The sequence below is a fragment of the Lissotriton vulgaris genome, unplaced genomic scaffold (assembly GCF_964263255.1).
Source record: "Lissotriton vulgaris unplaced genomic scaffold, aLisVul1.2 SCAFFOLD_1061, whole genome shotgun sequence".
Classification (NCBI taxonomy): domain Eukaryota; kingdom Metazoa; phylum Chordata; class Amphibia; order Caudata; family Salamandridae; genus Lissotriton; species Lissotriton vulgaris.
The window spans coordinates 725,402-747,923 of record NW_028255006.1 but is presented as its reverse complement, the minus strand read 5'-3'; the positions used below and the strand labels follow the sequence as shown (position 1 = coordinate 747,923).

General features: G+C 47.0%; 1 protein-coding gene across 1 annotated transcript in view; it reads right to left on the bottom strand.

The window, feature by feature from the left end:
• The window catches only part of LOC147659353 (cystathionine beta-synthase-like protein), an 87,012-nt gene that overhangs the window by 20,135 nt on the left and 44,355 nt on the right, over positions 1-22,522 (bottom strand). The window contains exons 3-5 of the mRNA XM_086951819.1: positions 14,843-14,949; positions 3,660-3,794; positions 3,219-3,298 (exon numbers count right to left, since the gene is read on the bottom strand). Of these exons, the coding sequence (XP_086807945.1) occupies positions 3,219-3,298; positions 3,660-3,794; positions 14,843-14,949 (322 nt within the window). The remainder of the gene's footprint in view (positions 1-3,218; positions 3,299-3,659; positions 3,795-14,842; positions 14,950-22,522) is intronic.

Below are 22,522 nucleotides of genomic sequence, written 5' to 3'. Positions count from 1 at the left end.
ACAAAAAGTTCCCCTGGTCGTTGGTCTGCTGTGACGTCTCCTGCCCACTTTCCTGCCCCATTCTGGTGTCATGTCTAGTGCCAGTGATCCAATTACCTCTTCCAGTTTGCAAATGAATATGAACACGCGTGTGCATGCGGTCACCCTCATTCACATGGAAGCCAGAGTGGACTCAGAGGGTGTTGTACAGTGGGAGCAGAGAGGCATGGCCTCCTCTGCCATACTAGCTGCAGGCCCATTAGCAGCTACACGATGGAACACATTTTAGGATGCGAGGAATGACTCTCAAATTGTATCCACATGTACAAATGACCTGCTCCGCCTTGGTATTAAATAAAAGGAGTCTTCATCCCCAGAATACTTCAAGCAATTGATGATTACCAGATAACCAGTACAACCTCGCGGGTGATAGTGTACATATAACATACGATAACATATAACACATCATATGTTATGTTTTATGTTATGTTATAGGTTATAACAACAGATACAACATAAAACATAACATAACAAAACAAAGCATAACATAAAACATGGCATGTAATAACCTAACCTAACCTCTAATCCATCTATATACTGGCAATAGACAAAAGAAATGTGTTTCAGCTTCACTACTCCTGGACCTACCAGCAGTCTCCAACACTGACCATCATCAGACATTCTTATTAAAACTTGAAAAGATTGGCATACAAGGAAACCGATTAAAATGCATCTTTACCTACCTTAAAGACAAAAACAATCTAAGAACTGTAATACTTTTCAACTCGGCTCCTCATCGGACACATTGTGGATTCCCACTAGAGGCATCAACTATCCCGCTACTTGTTAACCTCCACCTCACAATCATGTGAAACCGGATTAAATCATTTACCCTTACGTGCTAAAACAATGCAGAGGACATACAGATGATGCTAAAACTGGAGAACCAGAAAGACACCTAGAGTCGAAGAGTGTCTTTGTGCCATCGGCAATCAGAGGATGTCCAACCACCTTAAACCGAACACTGGAAAACCCAAGATCAAGCCTTGGAGACAACGGACAATACGGCACAAACAAAGACCGGGTCCGCCAGCAACATCACCAAAAAGAGTAAACTCAGGAGTGGTCAAGAACTCAAAGGGATCACTGACCCTACAAGCGAATCACATTTCGAGGAGCACCTTCTACGCAATGGAGACACTAATGCAGATCTCCCCTTACTTAGTGTGTGTCAGAGTATTATTACACAAATCCCACCAGTCTGCATTCACCTTACCACGCGGCAGATATTCGTGTCCCTTGAACTAACTGCAGTGGAGGGCGAAGAATGCGTTAAATATAGACTAGAGATAGGAGCACAACCCTCCAACACAAAAGAGATCACTGACCCTCCAGCAACACACCGTGCAATCATGGTAATTTCAACAACAACCCAACAGAGAACCTCCACTAAACACAGAAATCAGAGCGCAAGCATCCAATACACAAACCAGCAAAACTCCTGGGAACCAAGGCCACAAACACACTTTTATTCAACACAACACTTTGATCAACACAATCAAGAGAGCAGAACTTTCAACAATTGAACAAGGAATTGGGTCAACACCAAAGATGCAATGGGACAGCAGTCAAATATCACCAAACACAGAGTTGGAGCACATGCAGGCCACAGTACCTCCTACCCCATCATCTGAAATCCATGCACTGCCAATGAACAGAGATTCAAGCGTCGAAAGATTGTATAACAAATCCTTGACACTCCAGCAACACAAGATGCAGTCAGAGAATCTCCGGCCAACAGAGACAAGATAACAGTCACCCAACACAGAAATCCGAGCACCTCTAAGTAACATAGGATGAAAGCAGACAACCCCGTCTAATCCAAGACCCAAGAGCTATTACCCCAAACAAGAGACAGGCGTACATCTGCACAAAGCAAGAGATGGATGTAGCGTCAACAAACAAAATAGAGCAGAAAGAGTTCAAGATGTTCACAGTGTTGCAAAATCAGTAATTTGAACAGCTCACCTCGGATGCAGCCTTTGAAAAGCAGCCATATGGGCGCTCTCTGAGCAAGGCGCACTCCGGTGACCCAACCCATCTCCCTTGCCATGCATACTGTTCATCCACTATCACCTGCCATTGAGCTGTACGGCGTATTCACTGCCAGGTAATACTGGGTCTTGCCTTGATTGATAAATATAGATGCGTTTCCTCAGTCTTACGAGTCAGAGGCAGAGTTATTGGCAAATTAAGAGGAAAGCACATAGGATACCGCCTGCTTCTGCAATGAAGAGCTGTTTTCACCACAGTCGACCTGCGGCATCGAGAAACTGGATCCCTCCCAGAGCATCCGTAAACCATGCCAATTGTGAGCCAAGTACCACTAACAAAACACAAACTAGGCTTTGCCACCCTTCAAAATTCAGACGGTTGAAACGCAGAGCATCAGAGACGAAAGGAACCTCCTAAAATCTGTCCTGCTTCAGCTTGGTTGGATCCGGTGACCCATCCTTTTCCCAATGGCTCGCCCGCCTCCTCTCCACTTTCAATTTGGGGAAAGGAATTTATGAAAGAAAAGGCCCAAAAGCTGGGGAAAACTATCTGGGCCTAAGTCTATCGGTGGAAGGCGGCGATCGGGGGATCCTGAGGTAATAATGAATTGATATACTGTACATGAAAGTGATGCTGGTTTTATTAGAATGTATAGGTTTTTACCCCAATGCTTTCATCTCTATGAAATCTCTCTGTGTAATTATCTGTGTATGAATGAATGTGCCCTGCCTAACAAAATACTTCAATAAAAACATTTTTATAAAAAATTTAAATAAAAAGGAACCTCCCAAAAAATGTAAGTAAACAGAGACCAGGAAAGCTGCATCGCTACAGATAAGAGCATGTATGTACCCAACAGGTCTGCAACATTCAGACCAGACCATCTTTACCCAACAGGCCACAACAGAGCATGGATCATCTGTGTCATAATTTTTTATTGGAGTTCAAAGATAGGCAATTTCATAGGTTACAAAACAATATGCAACAGAATACTAAACACAGCAAGAAAGACCTCCATGCAAGAAAGTAACTGAAGAGCACACAACTGTAGCAGTCATGCATGCACCTCTGCGACTGCAACCCAAACACAGCCCGCAGCAGCTCCCGCTTCCCACCATGCTGCCCACTGTTCAACTCACACTCTACAATCACTTCTGTTTGCAAGAAGCAGCAGAAGCACTTACCTTTTCCAGGCTCATCTTCTCAGGCATGACAATGATACACCGATACCCTTTGACGGCGGCGGCCAATGCCAGGCCTATTCCTGGGGAGGGAGAACGGTGATCAGAGAGGTACAACTTACACTCACAGGACACAAAGGCAAGACCTTGCGGGTAGAGTTTAATGTCTATGGTGGCAGATGGAAACAAGGACACCGCTGCAGATGAAGCATGAACCTTGGGGTAATGAGGGTGCAGGTCATCTGCCCGGGGATGTTAGAAGCGACAGAGCCTATGTACATTGTGAATGTGTGACCTTCCCGCCTGTTCCTGCTCAGATGCAGCAAACAAATGTTTTGCAACACCAGTGCAGCAATGGCAGCTGTTTCCCCCCATATGCAACTAACGTTGGCGCTTATGCTCCTCCCAAGTAGGAGAACTACCCTGCGGGTCTGTGGTCCAGACCTGTGTTTCCAGACGTGGGCTCGATGATGGTGTCGCCAGGCTTTAGGGTGCCATCCCGCTCCGCGTCCTCCACCATCCTCAGGCTGATCCTGTCCTTCACGCTCCCTCCTGCATTAAAGAACTCACACTTTGCCACTGAAACACAAAAGTACACACAGACCTCATTAGTAGATCTACAGGTCATGACTGAGGGAGGTGTTACTTACATGTAACATTGACTAACAACTTCTTCAGCCTCCTCAACATGTGAGGAGACTGACTGAGTACTCAGCAAGCAGATGCAAAGACATGTGAGGAACCAGAATGTATCTGAGCAGGGTCCTACGAGAAGAAGACACTCATTCCTACTAGACTGACTCAGTACTTCTCTCTGCAAACGGATGCACAGAGCCCTGCAAGAGGTGCACATACAGTGGCATCTAACACTGGTTGTTAGAGCTCCTGTGGTGTCTCTGAAAGTTATTCATGTATAACATTTCACGGTTTGTAGTTTTCTTTACCATGAATCTGGCACCAGGTAGCGCTACAGGGAGCATCTTTAAGACAAAACTGGATTTACCTCTGGTCACTGAATGTTGTCCTCATCAAAGAAGGAATGCATAGCCCACAGCATGGCGAAAGTATAACTCTCAGGCTCCACCTGCCTCCAGAAACACCTCCCCCACCCCCAGCATGATCCTAAAGGGCATTAAGGAACTGGGTAAACTGGCCTAGAATACCAAGTTCCTCACTATCCATAAAGATCATGCCCGGGGCTCATACTGCGCTCATGAAGCGGAGGAACCTCACTCACCTGGCAAGCCATGCGAGGGGGCTGTGAGGTTTCTTTGCTTGCATGTGTGAGGCTTGAAGTAGGCCCTTTCCTGGTAGCACTTCTTATCCAAGATAGCTGACACTTCCCTGGTAGTGCTCCTTATCCAAGATGGCTGACACTTCCCTGGTATCACTCCTTATCCAAGATGGCCCCTTGGTGAAGGAAGATAAATCTTCAAAGCCAGGCATGCTGCGCTAGCCATCGTTTCTTTACACCTCACTTCTTGCCACACAACAATGTAGCAGGAATGGCACTGCCTCCAAGGAGATGCCTGCAGGAGGAGTGGGACAACTGCAGGTAGAAGTGTATCGTGTGTGCAGCAGCCCCTGCAGGTATGAAAGAAGAAAACAAGTTACTTACCTGTAACTTTGGTTCCCCAGTATTGGTAACTTTCATAGATTCCCATGCTTTTGTATCATTCCCGTCGTCGGAATGGGAGTCTCGGTAACAGAAATAACAGCAGTAGGTACAAAAGAGAAAGAAAAAGGCCTAGACCTCATTCCCTTTGGTAGCATATCCGCCTCTTTTTGTAAAAGAGACCAAACTAGGCATCAGCCAATCAGAAGAGCCTCACCCCATAGAACCCTCCTGAAGGAACCTCAGAGCCTCAGATTTTCGTAGCCGTTGTGTAACAGTCGCCACATCTGCTGAAGGCTGAGCTTTAATCTGGGAGGTGGGTGGGCGCATGGGAATCTATGAAAGTTACCAATACTGGGGAACCAAAAGTTAAAAGGTAAGTAATGTGTTTTCTTGCCCCAGTATTAGGAACTTTCATAGATTTCCATGATTTTGTATCTGAGTAGCAAGCAGTCGGCAATAAAACACATTTTGTGGCATAAACATACATTGCAATAGCTATCAGTACATAATAGATACAAAATGTGCAGAAAAAGGAAGGTGGGATAGAAAGGAAAGGTCACCAATTAGTGGAAGAGGTTCCCAGGACTGCCTGGACTGCCTGGCCCACAGATGTGTCCTCCTGTGTCAAGGATTCCAAGCAGTAATGCTTTGTAAATGTGTGCACGCTGCTCCAAGTCGCATCCATGCAAATGTCTCTGATGTGCACTCCCGCGAAGAGAGCTGTCGAAGAAGCCACCGATCTTGTGGAATGCGCTCTAATTCTGCTGGTCAGTGGCTTACCCACTGTCGAATGGCAATGGAGAATGGCACTGGAAATCCATCTTGCAATACTTTGTTTTGAAAGAGGGAGGCCCTTGCGAGGACCACCAAAAGCAATGAACAATTGGGAAGATTTACGGAATCCTTTGGTGTGATCCAAATAAAATTTTAAGCACCGTTGTACATCCAGAGAATGCAGTGACCTCTCCGCTGGTGTGGAAGGGTGAGGAAAGAAAGATTTAAGGATAACTGGCTCATTCAAGTGAAAGTCAGAGGGCACTTTGGGTATGAACCTCGTATTAGTCCTTAAGATTACTATATTCCTTTTGAATTGGAGAAACGGTTCCTGAATTGTGAGAGCCTGCAACTCCCAAATGCGTCTCGCCGATGTGAGGGCAAGAAGGAGAGCCAATTTCCATGAAAGGAATTTCATGTCCGTTCGATGTATTGGTTCAAATGGGTCTTTCATGAGCTGTGAGAGGACCAACTTCAGTTGCCAAGTAGGAGGCGGAGGCCTCACTGGGGGATAGACACGGAACAATCCTTTAAGAAACTGTTTAATTATCCTAGAAGAACAAAGAGAAGGTCCAGACGTAGAACGTCTGTATCGTGAAATCGCTGCCAAGTGAACTTTTATGGATGTATGGGCCAGTCCTGTCTTAGCTAAGGACAAAAATTAAGGCAGAAGTTGATGAGGTTGAGAAGAGAAAGGGTCAACACCTTCTTTCCTGCACGAAATGCAAAATCTTTTCCATTTGAAACGGTAAGTCTTATTCCTGGAAGGAGCTCTAGCCTGGGAAAGAGCCTCTCCTATTTCATTTGAGATGGGAAGGTTCATGAATTCTCGCTGCTCAGGAGCCATGCTATCAGGTGCAATGCAGCTGGATCCGGATACCAAATTTGCCCCTCGGACATTGTGAGAAGGTCCGGAATGGTTCGCAAGGGAAGAGGAGGAACAAGCGACACCAGATGGAGTTCCGTGAACCAGAACTGTCTCGGCCAAGCAGGGGCTATCAAGATCATCTTACATGGCTCCACCTTGATTTTCCTGATAAGTCTTGGGATCATTGGAATGGGGGGAAAGGAGTAAACAAATGTCCCTGACCAGGCTATCGAAAGTGCATTCTCCAATGATCCTTGATGGTGAAGCCTGCTTGCATAAGACCGGCATTTCTTGTTGTTCGGTGTGGCAAATAGATCTATTGAAGGCTTGCCCCACTGTTGGAAAACTTTGTCCAGAACCCGCTGGTTCAGTTCCCACTCGTGACTGACCGAGGATAGCCTGCTTAGTCTGTCGGCATTTTCGTTTAAGATCCCTGGCAGATGTTCCACCTGCAGTGAAATCCTGTGAAGGATCGCCTATTCCCAGATTTCTTGAGCTTCCTGAGATAACGGGAGAGACCTGGTTCCTCCTTCTTTGTTTATGTAATGCATGGCCGTAGTGTTGTCCGTCCGGATGAGAACCTTCGAACCTCCTAGTCGAGGGAGAAAAGCTTGAAGAGCCAGTTTTATTGCCCTGAGTTCCAATAGATTGATGTGAAGCAGACGGTTCTGAGGTGACCAATGTCCACTGACATGCAGATCCTGCAGTACTGCCCCCAGCCGTCCAATGACGCATCAGTCGTCACAACCTGAGGAGACAGATCGCTTACGAAGGATAGACCTTGGGATAAGTTCTCCTGCTTTGTCCACCACAAGACAGCTTTCCTCATTGCCGAGGTGATGGTCACTTTGTCGACGAACGAACCGGGAATCTGTTTCCACTGGATGCCCAGCTGCTCCTGAAGAGGACGCATCCTCAATCTGCAGTGTGGAATCAGAGGAATGCATGAAGAGATCACTCCTAGAGGAGATTTGTAACGCCGTACTGAAATATACCTTCTTCTTCTTAAGGCTAGCGCCATGGTTTGCAGTTTTTCCGTGCTCTCCAAGGCTCGGAAAGCTTTTTTGAGATTCGAGTCCAAGATGGCCCCCAGGAAGCGTGCAGTCCTGGACAGAAAGAGAGATGATTTCTCTTTGTTTAGAGTGAGACTCAAATTCTGAAAAAAGTTTGTACATGCGTCAACCGCTTCCCTCGCGGCCTCCCTGGACGGAGCCTTCAGCAACCAGTCGTCCAGGAAAGGGAAGACCTGAAAGTGATTCTTCCTTAGAAATGCTGCAACTGGTGCCAGCACCTTGATGAAGATTCTTGGGGCGGAGCATGGACCAAAGGGTAAAACCCTGAATTGAAAGTGGCTCTTGGCTACTATAAATCGTAGAAACCTTCTGTGTGCGAGGTGAATCGGTATGTGAAAGTACGCATCTTCGAGATCGAGCATGTCCATGAAATCCCCTGGACTGATGAGACGTAGTATGTCTTGAAGTGAGACCATCCGGAAAGACAGGGAGATGAGATGGGTGTTGAGCTCCCCGAGATCCAAAATGGGGAGCCATTTCTCTAGCGTCTACTTTATCAGGAAGAACCTGGAATTCGCCTCTTTGAGCGGAGGGCACCCGCTCAATGGCCCCTTTCAGGAGCATCTGATTAACTTCGAGCCGCAGAAGACACAGATGTTTCGATGGGATGGCGGCCGGGGGCTTGGATGGTGTTTTTTTTTGTAAATTCCAAAGTAAGGCCCTTTCGAATGATGTTTAGCACCCAACGGTCTGATGTTATCTTGGACCAATTCTGAAGGTATTGAGATACCCTGCCTCCTACTGATGATCTTGTGGAGGTGGGCACTGTAGGAAGAGCCAGGAGGCGCTATTGCCTCTTGGACGTATCACGTCCTTGGCGAGTTTGCTTTCCTCTATTATTAGATCTTGAGAAATTTGAGGACTGGCCTTGTCTTTGCTGATAAGGCTGGCGGTACGGTTGCGAACCTGAGCCATACGATGAGTACCGTTGCTGCTGGTAAGAGCCTCTGTACGTGGTACTCTTGCCTCTGGAACCTCTGAATGGAGCTTTACGGTACTGAAGCATACCCAGAGACTTAGCTGTCTCTGTGTCCTTTTTAATATCCTGGAGAGTGTCATCTATAAACTTTCCAAACAATGCCTCTCCATCGAAAGGTAGATCCAGGATCTTATTCTGGATTTCAGGTCTGAACCAAGTCGCCTTGAGCCATCCCTGGCGACGAAGGACTGCAGCACCAGCCAATGAATGAAAGGCTGTTGTGGCGATGTCCATGGCACAGTCTATAATCTCCATTGATGTTGCTTCCCCTTCTTGTAAAATCTTTTTTGCCTCTGTTTTTGATTCTGGAGGAAGTTGATCTAAATGTGGTGAAACGTCACACCATAGTTGGCGATCGTACCTGCCCAATATTGCCAAGGCATTTGCTGCCCGCACCAAAAGACTAGCCATTGAAGAGAACCTCTTCCCAGCGTTGTCTAACCTCCTACCCTCTTTATCTGGAGGAGTTGTCAAAGGAGGTGAAGGGTTGCGTGACTTCCTCTGTGCCACTTGTGAAATTACGGAGTCTGATTTGGGGTGTCCCATTAACGATGCCGGACCATCCTCAGGTGCTTTGTATTTCTTGTCAAGGCACAGTAGTATAGGGACCACTGTTGCTGGATTTTTCATTGCTTTAAGGCCTTCATCCCAAACATGTTGGACAATAGAGATAGATCTAGTCGTCTTTTTATGAGGCTCTTTAAAGTCATATAAAAAACATTTGGTGGCAACAGAAGGCATTGGTAGCTTGAATCTGCTGGACGCTCTCTCCATCATCTTATGCAACCCCCCTATATCCACTGGCGAGGAGTTCTCCGGATCCGGACATGGTGAAGCTGGGTCTGGGATGATATACTCGTCCCATTCTACACCTTGATCAGGTCTGCCATCAAAGTTTTGATCCTCATCCGAGGAATCATCATGAGTGTCCAGTGGTATTGAAAGTACCTGTGGAACCGGTGTCTGCGGCTGAGATATCACCTGAGCAGGCAATTATGGAGAAACCAATGCAGGGGCCGTAGGGACCGTCAGGGCTTGCGTATTCGAAACAGCAGCAGGCTATGAACATATAGATTTGTAATCCTACAGCATGTTGTGGAGATCCTGCAAGAGAGAAGATGGTACAGACACCATGTCTTGCCTCGAATACTGTTGTGGCTGGGCAGAATGATGATACCCACTTTCCTGCCAGAACTCCCCTTCGGAATCCGTCTCCTGGCATTTAACCAGAAGCTGAGATGGACTGTTTGCATATCCATATGAGTCCTGATCATCATCTGAGTCGTAATCATCCTCCTCTAACAGCAGAGCTGGAGGCAAGGGGGTAACTCTCCTAGGAGACGGTCAGGTGTAAGTAGGCTCGTGGAAATGGTGATTCTTTCCGTCGACGACAGAATCGTCGACGATCCTGTCGACGATGGAGTTGTATGTGGTAATACTGCCGTCGTCGGACGGAGTAGACTTCGTCGACGAACAAACAATCGACGACGAGATGGGCGTCCTTGACGCCGTCGACGATGAGACCATCGACGCTCCTGCTGTCATCGTCGTCAATGTTGTCGTCGCCGAAGCCCTCGACGCCGAAACTGTCGTCGTCACCACCGTCGACGAACTCTTTGTCGGCGCTGCCGTCGTCGATGTCGCTGACACGACGTCGATGATCCCGTTGACGTTGATTGTACCGTGGACGAGTCAGTCGACTGTACCATTTTAAGCTTAGGCTTCAACGCCTTCGTCCTACATCTACGTCATCGACGACTTGGAAATTCTGTCAGACTTCCCAGAAAACTGAGAAGAAGGTCTTTTGAAGGCTGGATCAGTCTTCATCCCAGAAGAAGGTGCAGATGGTCCTTCCTTCTCCTTTTCACCATGGTGAGGATATTCGACCGGACCCTGGCTCTCAGACTCTCTGGGGGTCTTTTTTGGGGCCTTAGATGGACACTCCATAGAGGGTGAAGGGGACACCCTACCCCTTTTGACTGACCTTCTTGTAGATGAGGCTGAAGAAGAGTCTTCACTGTCACTGGAGACTGTGTCTTTTCTGGACTTCAACTTCAGGAGCCAGGTAAGAAGCCTACCCTCACGATCCCAGAGGGTCTTGGTAGAAAAGGTGCGGGAAATCTTGCAGTCCGCAGCCTTATGATCAGGATAGAGGCAATATATACAATTTTTATGCTTACCCTCAACAAACAATCTTTTCTTGCCACAGGTGGAACATGGCTTGAAAAGGGCTTTCTTCTTCTCTTTATCAGACTTCCTGGAATGGACAGCCAACAATTCTGAAGACAAATCCTGAAGAAAACTTCTGAAAAAAGAAGAGATTGAGCAGAGCTCAAAGGAGATTCCCTAAACACAACGTGCGGTAGAAAATCTGAGGCTCTGGAGGGTTCTATGGGGTGAGGCTCTTCTGATTGGCTGATTCTTAGTTTGGTCTCTTTTACAAAAAGAGGCGGATATGCTACAAAAGGGAATGAGGCCTAGGCCTTTTTCTTTCTCTTTTGTACCTACTGCTATGTCATTTTTGTTACCGAGACTCCCATTCCGACGACGGGGAATGATACAAAAGCATGGGAATCTATGAAAGTTCCAATACTGGGGCAACAAACAATGTCCAGGTTTCCAGTGCCTGACCTCAGGCAAAGATGGACCCAGCTGGAACCCTCACGTCCGGCACCAGATGCAGGGGAACAATTTGGGGGAATTGACATGGTTCTGCTTCACACAGGAGGAGGCGGCTGGGCAGAGTTGATAAAATGGTTAAATATGTGATACGGTCTGTGGTCCCCCCAAATGGCACCATTATGAGGTGGCAAATGGTCACGGGGGAAGCTGTTTTCTTTACATAAAATGTAAGGATTGCTGTGTTCTTCATACCGGCGAATAGTTCCGCTAAATGCGGATGTCAAGATTTACATGAAGTCCCGGCCAACAGACTGCGCCTTCCCGCCCTGATATTAAGGATCTGGCTGGTTTTGTGTTGGGTACGCAAACATGTAATACATACACAAACTAGACAACGTTGTTAAAATATCCAACACGGAGAAGAATAAAGGTGCACAGTCCGTGCTCACAGCTGAAAAGGCTTTTGACTGGGTGGGTTGGAACTTCAGAGGTAACTCATGGAAAGATCATGTTTGGGTGGCAGTTTTATAGGCATGGTCTAGGCAGGATACAAAAATCTTAAAGCCAGGTACTGGTTAGTGCTGTACTCAACTCCCACCTTCCACCTGCATCAAACTGAGATGCCCAATGTCCCGCTCCTATCCATCCTGCTGATGGACCACCGGGCAATGAAGATAAAGTTCTGCAATTCCATTATTGGAATCCGATTCAGAGTACACAACATCCTTGTTTGCTGACAAAGTGATATTGTTCTTAAAGCCAGAGGCCTGGAATACAACACGTTGAGGGACTGAGGGAATTTAGAGAGATATCAGGCCAGAATGAGAAAGACGAGAGATCTTTTCTGCTTTCTGTGAAGCTCATGGCTATATATATAGAACATATATTTTTATTTTAATGCAACACAGACTTGGAGGGCTTTCAAACCTTTGCTGGTGCGGAGGAGGGTAAACCTTTTCATGTTTTGTGTCCTGACCATAGGTGAAGCTACCCTTAAAGGAGATCCTGGTGGCCTATAGCACCAAGTCCACGGCAGATTTTCCATTTCATGAGGATGCATCTGCTGTGCTGGGATTTATGTCTGAAGAACTGAAGAGAGCCAAGGTCTAGAAGCTGATATTACATTTGGGATGCGGCTTGTCAGAGTTCAGGAAGGCCATAGCCAGGGAGAGATCGGCAAGACATTTGAGTAAAGACAACATTGTGTCAGTGTAGCTTCCTTTCCTGTCCAGTCCTATGGAAAGGGAAGTCTGTGAATTGTCGCGCACTCCTAGATTAAGAGCCATTTTCTGCTTCAATTGAATACAAATGCACTGTAGGAAATTCACTTTTTTGGCATTTTTTACCCCCAATTTGTCACATTTTGCTGGACCCTATTTTATTGCTGGTTCTTAGTCTCTGCACACCGGTGAACGGCTGTCCAGTTCGCAGTGTAAATCCATAAAACATTCACTTATTTCTAAATAAACACATGTAACATACCTGTAAGTCCCTAGTAAATGATCTAGACTTCTTCCCAGGGCCAAGAAGTTAAAGGCTGCTTTTGGACTGAAGAACCTATTTTGCCATCTACTACAGTGTCAGTGCAACCATGGCTACAAATCCAAACTGTACAGCCTGGCTGCTGCAGTGTGACACGTGCAGGGAGATCTGTTGAAATAACCTTTTTGACAAGTAAAACCCTCCCTTTTAAATATTAGTAACACAACCCTATGTAATATTACCAAATCCCTACAATGATAAAGGCCAACCCATTATTTTCACTGTGGCAAGCCTTGAGATCCTATGTAGAAAACCAGGGTGCAGATCACAATACTAACACTGCCAACTCAGCAAAGGAACTAGCTAGAAGAATAATTAAGGCATTATTTTATTACTGATTAAAAATACAATTCAATGGTGAAGTCTGATTTTTAATACATAAGAAGGAAAAGTAACTTTTAGAAAGTTAGCTTTTTCCTGCCTGAAGTTCACGGAGGCTAATTTGCATAAACTCTCCAGCTTCTCCCAGCCAGTGCTCAGCCTTGAGGACACGACACCGCTGAACACCACAGAATAATTCAGAGTGGTCACTGTGAGCATACTGTAACACCCCTAATGGGCCACATGTAATACTTGGGGGACACTTGAAAGAGAAAGAACAAAATGGCAAGACAATTCTTGTGGATCCCCTGTCTGGTTGCTGAAGGACCCTACTTTTTTCCAACTAGACTTCTGTCTCTAGGTTTGTTGTGGGTTGTGATTATTCGCCTGCACCAAGACATACAGTTTTACCTGCACTGTCACAAGGGTACACATCAGGCACCCTCTTGTTTATACAGTGTCTCTACCATTACAGGTATGCTTGGGGAAACTGGGAGGTGGTAATTAGCATAAAGCAGATTACATTGTTTAGTCAGAAGATTTTGTTCACCGTTTTACAGGGTAATGGAAAGGAGGTACCTCCAGTGTATATTTATCAATCTGACTGTTGCTCTAAACTTCTTATGACAAAGAGTACTTGAAATATAACCAGGGATGTGTCTGCTGGTAAAAGCATGAGAGTTCTAAGCAGGAAGATGTCAAAACAACCTTTCTGTGGATTGCGCTGTAAGAAAATGACTAATTGGCAGAAACAAACAAGACAACTTCCAACACACTGGAGGCCTTCATGCCTGTGGATTCCAGTTATTCCCAAAGGAGCTACCAGCGCTTGGACGTCTGGGGAGCAGGGGCATCGGGTTGAAAGGAGGGATCCTTCAGAGAAGGATAAGTTGAGGCCTGATCCGATCACTCTGTACTGGGCCTTCAGTGCTGAAGACCTCCCCTTAGGTTGCCAACGTTGTTGCTTTGCAGAGGAGGCTTTACTCTTGGCCCCTAATTCAGGATGTGTTCATAAGACAGAAAAGAAAGTTATAAGAGGAAACAGTCTCCCTAAGTTAGGATTCTTCTGGTGACGTGCAGGGAACAACTTCGGTTACCCTTGCTTATCAGATGAATGCCTACTTTACCCTTCCACAACACAACCCACGCACATCAAGAGGTGGATAGTTAGAGCCGGAAGCCCACCTCATACTGTACCTGTAGCCTCTTTCACCTGGTACCTCTATTTGCAAAGACTGTGTCAGCCGCAGACCACTTTCCTAGCCCTCCCTTTGATTTAGGTTTGAAGTGTCAACATGCTCATGACAAAACAAACACATGCCAAAGGATCAGTGTGCCCAATCTCCCCCCCCCCCCCCCCCCAGGGGTTTAGGCGCACAGGCACTGACTGGCAGGTGGAAGAGGTGGCTTTTTTTTAAAATGGTCTTTTTCTAGTCTAAGCTTTAATGGGATTGTGTTCCTACAGGAGGAGACCTTTGTGTGTAGTGATCTTCCTCTGAATCCCTTGTACCTTGTAAGACACACTCCAAGGAGACCTTTGACCTCTGGTAGGAAGGTAAGAGACAATTATTTGGGAAGTGGCTGTGACACAGGATTCTGAAGTTTAATCTTACTTTCACTGGGACCCACTAGGGCCGTCTACAGTGCAATGAGAGGGATGGGAGGAAGGTGGCTGCGGCTAAGATAAGCACTGATGGAAATACAAGAGAGGGCCTGCCCTGGACCACCAGTTATGGATTCCCCTTCTCTCTGTACTTCAAGTAGCATTTATTTCCATTGTTCACTGTATGCAAAGGCCTGTTCTGTAAACCTACAGACATGGTTACTTACACAGTTCACACTTCAGTCCATACGTCTCTCCAATGGAATTGATCCGCACAAGGGGGGTGTTGCCAATATTCTCCAAAATGGTGGACATGATTTTGGACGGCTTTGACCTATGGAAGAGAAAGCAGAAGAGATCAGCTGCAGAGCTACTGCTGTGCATGAGCAGAGTAGGGTAGGGTAGGGTCACTAGAGAGATGCTACTCACCTGTAACGATTGCTCTCCCTCGCCCCCTGCAGGATTGGAGGTGAAACTCTGGGCCCCAGAAGAAGAAAGGTCCACTGGGAGGTTCAGAGGGTGAGTAGAGGAGGTTGGCCTCGGCTTCTAAGCCGGTGTGGGGAGGCTGCGGGGGTCCGTGGCCACAAAGATTGGGCTGACCATTCATACTGCTGCATCAACTCTGTCCAGGGGGGCAAATAAGCAGACCCCAGGCTAGCGCTGCCCCAGCTGGAAGTGCCCCAGTGCCTGTCAGACAGGCTTATAGGAGAGACAGGAACAGACACAAAGGTCAGAAGGACCGAAAGCAATGTCACACACAGGATTCCTGGGAGGGAAATTCATTCCTTCCCAGGAATCCCACGGGACGCAGCTTCCAGACTGAGTATGTTGTGGCTTTGAGATGAAGGAAAAGATGAGCAAGGAGCAGACCCTACCTCAGGGCAGACCTCTACCTTAGGGCAGACCTCTACCTCCCAGCAGGCCTCTACCTCCCAGCAGGCCTCTACCTCCCAGCGGGCCTCTACCTCCCAGCGGGCCTCTACCTCCCAGCGGGCCTCTACCTCCCAGCGGGCCTCTACCTCCCAGCGGGCCTCTACCTCCCAGCGGGCCTCTACCTCCCAGCGGGCCTCTACCTCCCAGCGGGCCTCTACCTCCCAGCAGAACTCTACCTCCCAGCAGAACTCTACCTCCCAGCAGACCTCTACCTCAGTACAGCCACAAGAAGAGTGAGAGGATATAAGGGAAGAAGGCCACAGTTTCATAGAGGCAACAGGTGTTCTCTGCTGCAAATCCAGGCTGGTAGGGACATCCAGCATTAGAGGGGCATTTCATGGCTGTGGTTCTTTGGGAAAGTAGACAGCACGGGGGGGTTGCAGCCATTTATGGCACCTCGCCTCTGCAGGGGCCAGATAATTTTTTGCTGCTCTGGCTCCAACGTGGAATACGACACTGGTTCAGGTGGTTTTGCTACGGTGGCACTCAAGGGACAACCATACTTTCAGAGAGAGCCTTAGGGATTGGGGGTTCATAACTGCGCCTCCACCGAATCCCACTGGGATTCTATGCCAGTGTCATGGGTAGGAAAGGGAGTTAAGAAGTGTTGAGGTGGACACAAGCAGAGCTTCCTTCAGCAGGGTCAGTGGACGGATCACTTGATGCAAAGATGTGGAATAACCGACAGGCCTCAAGTGTGAATACTGGAAAAGACAACTCCCCCTTCAGTCCTTCGGAGACCAGTGACCTGTTCAAAGGAATGTACATATAAATTAGCCAAGCTCGGCGCAAAAACGCTGCCCATGCTGGTGCCCGAGATTTGCAGGTATATAGTTTCCTCGTACCTAAAGAAATTCTCCTTCATGGCCAGTTGCGCACAGGCCATGATGAAGTGAACCGGTGTTCTTGAATCTAGCTCTGTAACTGTCAAAATAGGGCTGATGGTCTCTATAGTCTCGTCTTGTGGAATCGACGTATATAGAGACTCTACGTCGAAGGAGACTAGAAAGTCTCTCTCAGTGTCGAATTTGACTTGAGGCAAGAGGCGTAGTACATCTTTAGTATCTTGAAGATACGTAGGCATTTTCTTTACTATCGGCCTCAAAAAACGGTCTACAAAAGTAGACAATGGTTCTAAAAGCCTTTTTAAAAGATCGGTCTTTAATAGCTTGGAGCTGTACGCGCGACTGGCTAATCTTGATAATAAGCACTGCAAAAAGGGTGGCAGATTCTATCTTAATTGAAATTCAAGTATTAAAAATCCCAATAAAACAATTACAGCGACTCTATTTAGGAAGAATCAGGAAGAATCCAATATATGTACATTCCTTTGAACAACAGCATGTTTTGACTTCTGATAACCCCTTCCATGAGTCGATCCACTTGTGGAAGCGGTATATCGACGATGTTTCGGTGGTATGGCGAGGCAATCCCGCTTCTATTCTAGTCTTTCAACAGTGGTTAAACACCAGAAATGAATTTCCCCCAAATTACGGACTCTAAAACAGTACTGTAAAAAGTTGCAAAGAGCATGGAGGACAGACTTCGCTCCTGAGAAGAAATTGGAATATAGGGCAGCCATTGGACGATATAAGGCCGAAATAAAAATAGCGAAAGCCTCTTTTTATGAAGGAAAAATTGTGGACACCGCAAGCTCTCCGAGACAAATCTTCCTCATTGCCAATAAAGTACTCAAAGTATCCTGCCCTCTGGTCCCACCGGATTCTACCAGTCTCCGTTGGAATGAATTAGCCGAATACTTCTCCACTAAAATACAAAACATTCTCAATCATCCTCCTCAAATTGATATTAACATTGCCATTGAGGATTTTAATGCTGGTAGACACCCAGCAGAGAATAAACTGGAGACCTTTCCAACTCTGACACAGGAACTATTTTTAGCCACTCTGTCAACAATAAAAAGTGGGTCCCTGCTTGACCCCGCACCCCCTCCATCTTGAAAATGGCGGGTTCAACAATCGGCCCCACTGCCACTTGTCTGATTAACGCTTCCTTCAAGGAAGGCGTAGTTCCTTTGGGGTGGAAAAAGGCAATGGTAAAAGTGCTGTTGAAAAAGCCTACATTGGACCCAGCTGACTTGGGCAATTACCACCCAATCTTGCTTTTACCGGGAATCAGTAAGGTAGCGGAAAAATTTGCTAACGGTACGCTCTCTATGTTTCTTGAAACTAACCATGCTCTCCACCACTCGCAAACAGGGTTCTGCCCCGGCCATGGGACGGAAACCGCTATGCTATCTGTAGAGGAAAAAAACAGAAAAATTCTCAACTTAGGAGGGTCATCAGAAATAATCCTCCTCGACCTGAGTGCGGCCTTCGACACGGTAAATCACTGTGTCCTGGTTCACCGCCTCAGGAAAGCAGGAGTGATGGGATCAGCTCTGCAATGGCTACAATTTTTCCTAGAGCGCAGATCTTTCAAGGTCTTTGAAGGCGACATCAGCTCAAAGTCCAGGCCCTTAAAGTGCGGAGTCCCCCAGGGCTCCTCGTTGAGCCATACTCTTTTTAATGTAGATATGGCCCACTGGCAGACGTTTTATCTCCCTTTGGGATCCACATGGTGACATACGTGGACGACAGGCAGTTGGTCGTATCTTTGAATCATCCTAACCAGCAGACCAAAGATCTTTCGTCCTGCCTTGAGGAAGTGTCTAAGTGGAAGAGTGCCTCGCACCTGAAGTTTAAAGGTGATAAAACAGAACTCCCAATCCTTGGCAATTCCTTGAGCTTTTCATCAAACACTCTGTGGCATATTTCTATGGGCCCGGAGCCAGTCCCCAAGACAGACATCAAAAGTCTGGGAATATGGTTGGACCATGACTTGACGTTCAAAGTCCAGGTGAGAAAGACTGACGCTGCATGCTATGGCCTACTCAGACTAACTCTGAAAATTCTTCCCCTCCTCCCCTTCCCACAAAAAAGCTATTGATCGAGGCACTAATTTTATCAAGGATTGATTATGGAAATGCACTCTACCTTGGAGCCCCAAAATCCGTAAGCACAAAACTACAGGTCGTTCAAAACTGTGCAGCGAGGCTTCTTACAGAGACCCCTAAAAGGTGCTCTGCAAAGTCTGCACTGCTCTCTCTTCACCGGCTTCCGGTGCAACAGAGAATTAATTTTAAGGCCCTCTGTATAGCTCATAAGGCGCTGGTGGGGAGCGGAACCCTATTAATAAAGCCATGATTCGCCCTACAGGGCTAATAGGAAACTCCGATTGGACGATCTGCACCTGGCAGTGGTCCCAAGGATCAAGCAGGCCAGACAGCTGTTCTCATTTAACACCTCTAGACTTTGGAATGCCATTCCGTTGGATCTTCGAAGTGAACCAAATCATCTGGAGTTCCGGAAACGTCTTAAGACCTGGCTTTTCCCCTAGTGTACTCTGTCCTCTGTTTACGGCTTCAGCGCTGTGATGCTCCCGGGTAGCCATGCGCTATAAAAAGTGCCCATTCATTCATATACCATTTCTATAAGGCATCCATCCGTTGATAAAACAGGGTTACATGCCATCTGTAAAAAACAAAAATTATGCTGGAAAATCAGTGTAAAACCATTAAGGACAAAATTATAGGCAACAAGTTAGAAAGAAAACGTGGACAACGTTTTAAAGAGTCCTAAAAGTACACCGTAGTTCGATGACCTAGCATGGGAACACATGTATGATTTACAGAAATACAGAAATGGGCCTGGATTCCATGCTCCAAGCAAACATTGGTGAACTCCACTGTGGCCTGAGAAAACATACACTTGAGAAAAGAGCAAGTGCAAATTCACTTGTTACAATTTCTATTATTTTCCAGAAGGAAAATATATTCTCCCCGTGAAAAACTCATTTCCGTGCACCTCCACTTCATGTTAAGTTTTTGTGTCGGACATGGTCCCTTTCTACTCTGGATAACGGTTTATTCCTGCCCATGTCAGGAATAAATGTCTACCCTTTTCCAGGGTGAGGATGGGTCAGAGAGGAGTTAGTGTATGCCCTGAAACACCTAAGTTTGCGGGTGGACTTAAAGAGATGTGGCACTCCAACCCTGGACGCCCCCTTCCCACCTGCCCCCTCTCCCCCGTGAGTAGATGTGTGAATACAAACATTTTAATGCTAGTGTTAAATTTGGGGGCCTCTGGTTGGCACAGGTAAGTACATGTGACAAGCAGGGACCCTCTCCTCTAGTCAGGACAAGGGGATTACTCTTCAAAATAACCCCTGCTCACCCTCTAGGCAGTGTGGCGCGAGCAGACAAGGCTAATCTTAGAGTGTGACCACATACAGCAATTAACTGAAAACCCCACAAATGGACACAACACTAGGTTTATCAAAAATAGTATCTTTTATATATGGGTTTAACACAAGACCATATAGTTGCAAAAATAATCCACAATACTGTTTAGGAAGTTAAGAGTTCTTTAAAAAGCGTATCTCTATGGTTCTTTGCGCACTCTGTTCGACTCGTACCGCGTTGAAAAGTGGCTTGATGAAATAAAACAAAGTTGCGGACACTTCGGTCCGAGGCATCCCCCACTGGGGTGAGAGTCGTTTACAGTACCTTTAAGATCGTAGATTTCTACATGGACGGTGTGTTTGCAGGTGAAGGCGTATCCGGGACGTTGTCGGCGGCTTCCCGAGGGGAGTCGGCTCGTTGCAGGCGTCTCAAGGCGAGGCGTTGGAGAAGGACTTTGGGGAGCAATGCGGACGTTCCGGGTCTTTAGGTGTTCACTGTGCGGCGCGTTGTGCGAGCCGTGCCTCAGAGCGGGGATGCCTCTTTGCTGCAGACGGTGCGCTGCAGAGCGGCCGGTACGCTTCGAGCGTATGTATGGGCCGTACTTAGCCCTGCGATGTGAACAGGTCTCAAGCCATCAGCTGGGGACCCAGCGATGTGGTGCGACTCAAAGGGAGGGAAGGAGAAACGATGTGCGGTGCGGCCCGATCGCCGGACGGTGTGAGCTACGGCTCGAAGGTGGAGCAGAGACAAACGGAGCAGGCGGCACAGCCCTGGCTTGGCAGAAATCAGGGATTCGAGGCGGACTTTGGATCGTGGGTTCAGCGGCACAGTGAAGAGGCAAATTCCAGCGGCTCTGTTTGAGGCAGAAGGAGGCCAATAGTCCTGGGACTCCGTTCAGGGGGCAAGCTCACCCACAAGCCCTTGAAGATTGTTTGAAGGCACAAGATAATCAAAAGTCTCTCTCAGTCTTTTTCTCTCCTTTCACAGCAAGGCAACCACTGCAGGCCAATCCCCCAGGTCAGGGACAGTACTCCTCCTGGCAGCTTTCCCAGTTCCTTCTGGTCGGGCAGAGGTTCTTCTTGTTTCAAGCAGGATCAAATTTCTTAGGAGCAGGGCTCTAATATTTATACTACAAATCTTTTGTTCTTTCAGGCCAGGAGGCCTTTGCCCAGTTCAGCCCAGTTTTGGGGCACTTTGTTTACAGGACTCTGGCTTGTCTTTTCAGGGTGCAGGGCAGAGACATCCTGGTGCACTTTACTGGGGACTGACAGTTAACCAAATAAGCCAATCATGGAAACCAATCACATATACACTTTTCATAGGGAGCACTTGCACTGTGGCACTGATTGGCAGTGGCACAGTGCTCTGAGCAGCTAACACCAGCAAACACATGAGGCACAGCAACAAAAAGTGGAAGGGAGACCCACGCTAATGGTGCCAGGTTTAACAGCTAGCAAATCCTTTTTTAGTATAAAATCAACTTCTGCACAAGTCGCACTGACAAGCCTAAACAGCTTTAGGAATAAAGCTCAAAACATTTTGACTCTGATAAGGCCTTGCAGAGGTCATCGAGTCGTCAAGTGTAAACCAGTGACGTATGGCTTGGTCCATGTTCACAATTATGGTAAATAAGGGAACTGAGACACTATGAGATGAAGTGATTGAGAGGGTCTCCGTGGTCTTCAGATGGCAGCCGAGACCCTGCATCACAAACATCACATACAATAGCATTTAGTGAAATAGATGCTTCCGCACAAACCAAAGTAGGGAAGAGATCAAAGGTATATCACAGCCTCACGTGGCACAGACAAAGTGATAGCGTGCCAGAGCCCTACCATGGCCCACATCTGCTCTTAATGCTTCCTACTCACTGAAAGACATCTGATTTATTTATTTTATTTATTTGCGGGTTTGTAACGCGCTAGGATCACCTCCCGAAGGAGTATCTCCGCGCCTTTGGCATCCTTCCTACACATATACAGTGGGTAACATCCTATCTAATAATTTTGGAATAGAAAGGTTTTTAATTGTTTCCTAAACGGAAGAAATTCCTTACAGAGTCTTAAAGAAACTGGGAGACTGTTCCACAGCGTTGGGCCCGCAATTGAGAGGGCTCTGCCACCCTGTCTGGTCTTTTTTGCTCCAGGGACCTGCAACAGAGCTTGTTCACTGGATCTTAGAGAACATAAAGGTTTATAGGGGAGAAATGTATTCCTCAAATACCCAGGGCCTTTCTCCTGAAGACACTTGTGTATTATGCAGCAAGTCTTATACTTCATCCTTTGCTTGACAGGAAGCCAATGCAGGGTATTCAAGAGGGGTTTGGAGGGAGTGCGGGTGGGCCGGTTTAGCACAAGGCGGGCCGCAGTATTTTGGACTACCTGTAACCTGGCAATTACTCCCTCATTAGTTGATAGAAGCAGCCCATTACAGTAGTCCAAACGACTCAATACCAAGGCCTGCACTAACGTCCTTCTGGTAGAGTCAGGGAGTAAGGGGAACACTTTCTTTAGCATTCCGATGACATGGAAACAGGAGCTCACCACTTGATTACTGTGTTGCTTCAGGGACAGCTCCTGATCCATACGCACACCGAGATTTCTTACCACCTGTTTAGGCTCCGGGACTGGTCCCAAATCCTGTGGCCACCAATCAGGGGACCACAGGAGTTTGGCCTCACCGAACAGCATCACTTCCGTTTTGGCAACATTACATTGCAGGAAGTTAGATG